Below are 7148 nucleotides of genomic sequence, written 5' to 3'. Positions count from 1 at the left end.
CCATAGTTTTAAATATTAATTTTTATACATTTTTAAAAATAGAAAAAGATATATTTTCAAATGAAAAAATAAAAAACTATGTCAAGAATAAAAGGGTCTAGTTTAGAAAATAAAATATAAGTGGATGTAGTGATGGTAATAAGGATGTGAAATAGTATAGTACAGGATAAAAATTCCTTTGTATTTATATTTAGGTATAGATTAATTTATTATTTAGTTTTATTTCAAATTTTGATTTCTTCATTTATTCTTTGGTCCCAGGTTTTAGATTTTACCAAATTTATAATATTAGTATATAATATTTTATTTTAGATATTATAATTTTTGTTTGCTTTTAATTTAAATTAATTAGTTATTTCTTAAAGGTACTTTGAATTAGTATATATTTTTTTAGAGTTTAATCGAATTCAAAAAAAAAATCAAAACTATGAATTTTTAAATTCTAAGATTAAAAAAACAAATATGAACGGAAAGTGAAGTACAATTTGTCCACACATTACTAAATTTGGGTAGAACATGTCTTCGTAATAAGCCGAGGAAGAGATTTCGCAAACAGTCCCACCTATACAATACCATCCCAGATTCACTCTCATTTAACTTCATTTCATTAGCAGAAACCTTTATTATTTCTTTCAACTTCTCATGCGTGAAGAAGATAAGGTGTTATTTTTTATTTCACCTTTTTTTTCAAAAGAACCATTTTAATTTGACCTTTATTTTGAAATTATTGCATATAATAGACAGCACCGACTGGCAGAAGAGTTGTAAAAAGGCTGTAGTACCGTGTGCCATGGCGTGACATGATTGTTTACATGTTAAGTGCAAACCCACTTAGTTGGTCCAAATGGAATCTCAGTGGTAATCTATCCGACCCACATCATATGGTATACCACAAAAGTCTTGCCACCACGGTCAATTTGCTGTCTGCAACTCTTTCAGGTTCCAACACTACTATTATTTTAACAAAATTAACTCCCCTTCTTAAGATGTTCTTTGAACTGCTCCACTGCCACACACGCACATAACAAACTTCAGACATTCACCCAGATCTCATCTTCCTCTTCCTTTTCTTCTTACTTATTTCTACTTATCTTCTTATAGAATTATTTTTCCGGGACGAAGTTGGGATTTTGATTTCACTTTCTTGCACCCAATTGGATTTTGATCAGAACCCAGTAAGCTTTTCTTTATGTAATGCTACTTCTGTTAAGTTTGTTTTGCCTGTGTGTGGTGTGGCATGGCGGTTATGATGGATCTGGTATGTTTTACTGCCGTTGGTCATAGTCGTGGCCTACTGAATGTACCTTCGACTCTCTTATGTGATTTGGTGTTGTTAATAAGTATTACACGTTTTAGTGCTAGTGATTATTGTTTTGTATTGGGCTAGATCTGAAACTTCAGTTTAACTGTAGGGTAGTGTTTGTCATTGAGATAGTTCATGTTGCTCGATTCAAGTCCATCTAAGTCTGAATCATATACGTGTAAAAGAATTTGTTTACTTGTAAGTTGTCACCTTAGATCATGTTTCTTTTAAGGGGTGATTCGGATCCATTGTTTTCACTGGTCTGCTGTCACTTCAATAGCAAGCATAACGGCTCTCTTCAATTTCATTTATTTATTTTTCTTTTTTTAATAATCTTCTTCATTGGTATGTTTTATCCAAAAAAAATTGCTGAAAACTAGGAGTGAATCTTGTGAATTGAGTGGTAACTTATTGTTGGACTAAATTACAATTGCTTGAGACACACTCTAGGATTGTACATGTTTGACAATATCTTAACAATCAATAGATTTTCTTGTATTTGGTTATTTCTCATTGGCCAGGGTAGGTTTGTCCGGGCTGCCTGCGCTTGGCCAATTGATTGCTATTATCCTTTATATTTTGTTTATGAATGTCCTTGGTGCTGTGAAAATCTTTCTTTGCTGGTTGTTCCTTGTTTACATTTCTCATTGAACTTCATCCCACAAGGTTATAGAGCTATTTTAAGGTTCCTTACACGGATCTGTTGTCATAAAGATGTTTGAAATTGGCTTTTGTATTTCAATTGGTTTTCCTTAGTACAGTTTAGATGTTTTCATGATGAAAAAGTGTAATAATGGTCTGCGATTATGGTATAATATTCTTTATTCCTTTAAGCACTATGATTTAATCAAAAGTAAAACAACGACAACAAATGAATTTCTGTATCTCGTTTGATAATTGATCTTCCCTTGTTTGCAGGTCAATCATTTAGTCAGTGTACTGCGAGGAAACTGTTTGTCTTGTTTATGATTTGAGGAACTAAGATTGCTACCTTAACGGGGGTTTCAAGTCGGTAATTTGACATTGAATGTCTGGCAAATCAAGATTTTTTTAGACCGTAACTGAACAGTGAAAATTGCAGTTTGGATTTATACTTTCAACTAATAAATGCCGAGGGGGAGATCTGATGGATTGCAACAAAAGCATACAGTTGCTTTCCTCTTTTTTGTGGCATTTTTTCTTGGTTTTCTGTATGTGTATGGCGGATCCATCTTTGGTTCTCAGAATAGTGGGTCATCTGCTCTTGAATATGGAAGATCATTGAAAAGACTTGGCTCATCATATTTAGGTGCAGAGGATGACAATGATGGCAATCGAGATGAATCTTCGGCAAGCTTCAAGCAGGGAGAAGGGGAGGCAAATATTTTCTCAAAGAGTTTCCCTGTATGTTGATTTGTAAGCTTAGACATAGGGCGCATACATTCTTTCTCAATCCATTTTATTGCTATTGCTATCATTCATGCTTAATGTAACATCTCTAATTTTTTGTTTTTGCTATTGCTATTTGGTTTAATCAGTGGTATTAGTATTATGAACTCTCTTATATACTGTTTTATTTGAATTTCGGTTGCTAAACTCGGAAGGCCACGCTTGAGAGTTGGATAAGTTTTGATAAATATAACATGTTACGTAAGAGGCTTAAAATGTATCATAAATGGAAAAGTAAAAGCTGAAGAAAACTAGTTTCTTGTCCACATCCACAATAACATCCCAATCAAGCAACAATTTTCTTGTTTACATAATGAAAATAAGTTATACTTTCATAGATAAATAAGTGGAAACAATCAAGTTCATGTACACCATTTAAATTTACATCTGGCTCTTCATAAATCTCACAGTGTTTATGATGTTTATGCTTTTGAAGGTTTGTGATGATCGTCATTCGGAGTTGATTCCATGCCTAGATAGACACCTCATCTATCAAATGAGGATGAAGTTGGACCTGTCTGTAATGGAGCACTATGAGAGACATTGTCCACCTGCAGAAAGGCGTTACAATTGCTTAATCCCTCCTCCATCAGGATACAAGGTGAAGATTAGTTTGAATAGATGTTATTTCTAACATATCCTCTGATAGACATGTATTGTTCCACTCCAACATTTGCTGTTTCTATAATGTTGCAGGTCCCTATTAAGTGGCCACAGAGCAGAGATGAGGTGTGGAAAGCAAATATCCCACACACTCACCTGGCACATGAGAAGTCTGACCAGAATTGGATGGTTGAAAAAGGTGACAAAATAATGTTCCCTGGAGGTGGAACTCATTTTCACTATGGAGCTGATAAATACATTGCATCAATTGCAAATGTAAGTCTGCATCCGACTTTAATGGTTCTGCCTGTAAAAAATCAGTTATTATTCTTACAAGTACCACCAGGCTTAACAATGCTAGTTGTCGACTTTAATGGTTCTGCCTGTAAAAATTCAGTTATTATGCTTACGAGTACCAGGCTTAACAGTGCTAGTTGTCGACTTTAATGGTTCTGCCTGTAAAAAATCAGTTATTATGCTTACAAGTACCAGGCTTAACAGTGCTAGTTGTCGACTTTAATGGTTCTGCCTCAGTTATTATGCTTACAAGTACCAGGCTTAACAATGCTAGTTGTCGACTTTAATGGTTCTGCCTGTAAAAATTCAGTTATTATGCTTACAAGTACCAGGCTTAACAGTGCTAGTTGTCTGGTAAATTCTGTTTATCTAGATTTGCTTGCATTTGACACATAAATCATTATCTGAAAATTCCAGTTTACTTTGCCAGATGCTTAACTTTTCAAACAATAATCTAAACAATGAAGGAAGATTACGGACAGTGCTTGATGTTGGCTGCGGTGTTGCAAGTTTTGGAGGATATCTTCTATCATCCGATATCATTGCAATGTCCTTGGCACCAAATGATGTGCATCAGAATCAAATTCAATTTGCCCTAGAAAGAGGAATTCCTGCATATCTTGGTATCCTTGGAACAAAAAGACTCCCTTACCCCAGCCGATCTTTTGAGCTTGTTCATTGTTCTCGCTGTCGAATTGATTGGCTTCAAAGAGATGGAATACTACTTCTTGAACTAGACCGATTGCTCCGACCAGGAGGTTATTTTGCATACTCATCTCCCGAGGCATATGCCCAGGATGAAGAGAATCTCAAGATATGGAAAGAAATGAGTGAGCTTGTGGAGCGTATGTGTTGGAAAATAGCAGCAAAGAGGAACCAAACTGTTGTCTGGCAAAAACATGGGACTAACGACTGCTATATGGAAAGAGGACCTGATGCTCACCCTCCTCTTTGCCAGTCTGATGATGACCCAGATGCAGTTTGGGGAGTAAATATGGAAGCATGCATAACACGTTACAGTGAGCGTGAGTAGTCTTTTCTGTGTTATTTGATGGATTTTGCATTCCATGGATTCTAGTGATTTCCTTTCAAGTATCAATTTTTAGTTGCTACTTTAGTGCCATGCATCCCCAGATCCTACGTCAGTAAACTGAAAAATTCCAGCATTGTTTATTTTATCAGATGACAACAGAGCCGAGGGTAGTGGTTTAGCCGCATGGCCTGCCAGATTGACTACACCTCCTCCTAGACTATCTGACTTTGGCTATTCAAATGAAATGTTTGAAAAGGATACGGTAATCAGAATTATATTTGATCTTCTTGTTAATGATCATAACTATCTTTATAGTACAGCGATATTATTTTAGATAAATCAATTGTTGGCTTAAATTTGGTCATCTGCAGGAACTATGGCAAAGGAGAGTTGCGAAGTACTGGGATCTCTTGAGTCCAAAAATTGCATCAAACACGTTGAGGAATATTATGGATATGAAAGCATACATGGGTTCATTTGCGGCAGCTCTTATAGACAAGAATGTTTGGGTTATGAATGTTGTGCCCCATGATGGAGTCAATACACTTAAGCTCATATATGACAGAGGTCTCATAGGATCTACTCATGACTGGTATTGAAGCTAGATTGCTTACATATTTGTTGCTTCTTTGACAAATTTCTGCGTATTCATTTCGTTTTCTAACCTGTTAACTACTGATGAATAAGCAAGAGTTTTGATGTGGTAATCTTAAACAGGTGTGAAGCATTCTCAACATACCCCAGAACCTATGATTTACTTCATGCATGGAGTATCTTCTCTGACGTAGAAAAGAGAGGTTGCAGTCTTGAGGATCTATTAATTGAGATGGATCGTGTGCTTCGGCCCACTGGTTTCGTGATCATCCGGGATAAACAGGCAGTGATTGATTTTGTAAAGAAGTACCTAAGTGCTTTGCACTGGGAAGCAATTGACTCTGTTCAGGATGGTGATGAAGTTGTTTTTATCATCCAGAAGAAACTGTGGCTGACTAGTGAGAGCTTTAGGGACACAGAATAGGACAACCATTGCATTTTCATCTTCTTACATATTATTATCTGCTGCTGCTGCAAGGGATCAAACCACGTCCCAAGTAGTGAAGTGGATCAGTAAACAACTTCATTCTGTAGCATTACATGTTGTTTTCCTTTCCTTTAATTTCCTTCTTTTGATTCTAATTTTTGGGCTGATGATTATTCAATGTGATTAAGACATACATAGGCACGAAGCTTTTATAGGCAATTCAAAATTTTGCCTGCATTTGGGGTTTATGTAAGGGTAAGCTATATAACAATGACGACATAGAAGTCACTTAATAAGTTATATGATGTAATATATACACATTTCTTTTCTGCTCGGGATTTCTTTTTCTTGTTGGACTTTAATTTATGAAGATGAGATTTTAATCATAATTCAATTTTAAAAAAACAATATATATATAATAATAATAATAATAATAATAAATTAATTTTATTTTTAATCTATCTAATTGATGTAAGATCTGTAATAGATCCTCTTACATATAACTATATTTATTTTAGAGTTTAAATATATATAATTCTCTTACACGTAACCCTCTTACACATAATTATATGCATTTTATGTGTGAGCTTAAATATATATAATCCTCTTACACATAACTATATATATTTTATGTGTGAGCTTAAATATATATAATTGAAACAATGTATTTAACAAATAATAAATTTAGCTAAAATAAAATATACATGACATAATATAATAATAAGTGAACAATAAATATAATTTAATCATATAAAATTAGCTTGCAAGATAATAGCTTTATCCATATCATAATATTTGACCATGATTTGGATTCGAATGTATTTTTTTATGATTCTCTTTCTATAAATTTTAAATAAATGGCTTTGTTTTTATTAAACTTGTGAATCAATATTAAACTAGATAGATATTAAAGTTTTTATATGGTAATATTGCATCGAATTTTAATATGAAGATATTTATTTATGTGATGTAAGGACCTGAAAAAAAAGATATAGGGCTTTTGGACCTTATGTTGGGGCAGTCAGACCAGTAAAACTAAGGACACCATAATCTTATAAGGGACTTTTTCCAATCTGAGTTCATTAGCCAACTTTTCCTTCTCTCTCTAACATCTGTTCTTCTTCTTCTTGCTCTGCCTTCTCTCTATCCATTTACAAATTTCAACCGTTGCATTTTCAAATAGGTGGTGTTCTTTCGTTCACGGAGTTGAGAGCTTCCCATCCATCCGACTAGTTTCTGTTTTGGACGGGTAAGGCATTCTTTTCTGTCTTTCCATCTCTCTTGAATCTAGGGCATGCCACTTTACTGGTTGCATGCAGCTGGTAGCTTTTCCCTTTTTGTTTCCTTGTTCATTCTAGCTCTAAGAGTAGTACTCTACCCCAATTTGGTGGTTTGTAGGTTCTGTGGAACTTGTTTCTTTGCGAGGGTTACTGTTTCGGGGCTTCTTCTAAAGTGTTGTACTT

General features: G+C 34.5%; 1 protein-coding gene across 4 annotated transcripts; it reads left to right on the top strand.

Annotated features, from left to right (window-relative positions):
- The first annotated feature begins 547 nt into the window (after positions 1 to 547).
- On the top strand, positions 548 to 6018 carry LOC108325840 (probable methyltransferase PMT3). Of its 4 annotated transcripts, XM_052875102.1 has the most exons (10): positions 670 to 939; positions 1102 to 1175; positions 2222 to 2311; positions 2385 to 2686; positions 3168 to 3332; positions 3428 to 3610; positions 4062 to 4656; positions 4814 to 4926; positions 5036 to 5256; positions 5382 to 6018. In XM_052875102.1, exons 4-10 carry the CDS (start codon positions 2411 to 2413, stop codon positions 5680 to 5682), a joined length of 1854 nt encoding a protein of 617 aa, XP_052731062.1. In that variant the 5' UTR covers positions 670 to 939; positions 1102 to 1175; positions 2222 to 2311; positions 2385 to 2410; the 3' UTR covers positions 5683 to 6018. The 4 variants fall into 4 exon arrangements, with proteins under 4 accessions (XP_052731063.1, XP_052731062.1, XP_052731064.1 ...); XM_052875103.1 differs by adding an exon at positions 548 to 660 and having other exon boundaries at positions 741 to 1175; positions 2222 to 2686; XM_052875104.1 differs by lacking the exon at positions 1102 to 1175.
- Positions 6019 to 7148: the final 1130 nt, after the last annotated feature.

The sequence above is a fragment of the Vigna angularis genome, chromosome 3, assembly GCF_016808095.1.
Source record: "Vigna angularis cultivar LongXiaoDou No.4 chromosome 3, ASM1680809v1, whole genome shotgun sequence".
Taxonomy (NCBI): Eukaryota; Viridiplantae; Streptophyta; class Magnoliopsida; order Fabales; family Fabaceae; genus Vigna; species Vigna angularis.
The sequence above is the reverse complement of the archived record's forward strand: the minus strand, read 5'-3'. Positions and strand labels throughout refer to the sequence as shown.

Bases quoted from the DNA above. Each gene is read 5' to 3' on its own strand.
- LOC108325840 (XM_052875103.1), top strand. From the start codon at position 2,411: ATGCCGAGGGGGAGATCTGATGGATTGCAACAAAAGCATACAGTTGCT. The intron at 3,611-4,061 runs GTAAGTCTGCAT...TTACTTTGCCAG, and splicing joins ACATTGCATCAATTGCAAAT to ATGCTTAACTTTTCAAACAA. The intron at 4,657-4,813 runs GTGAGTAGTCTT...TTATTTTATCAG, and splicing joins CATAACACGTTACAGTGAGC to ATGACAACAGAGCCGAGGGT.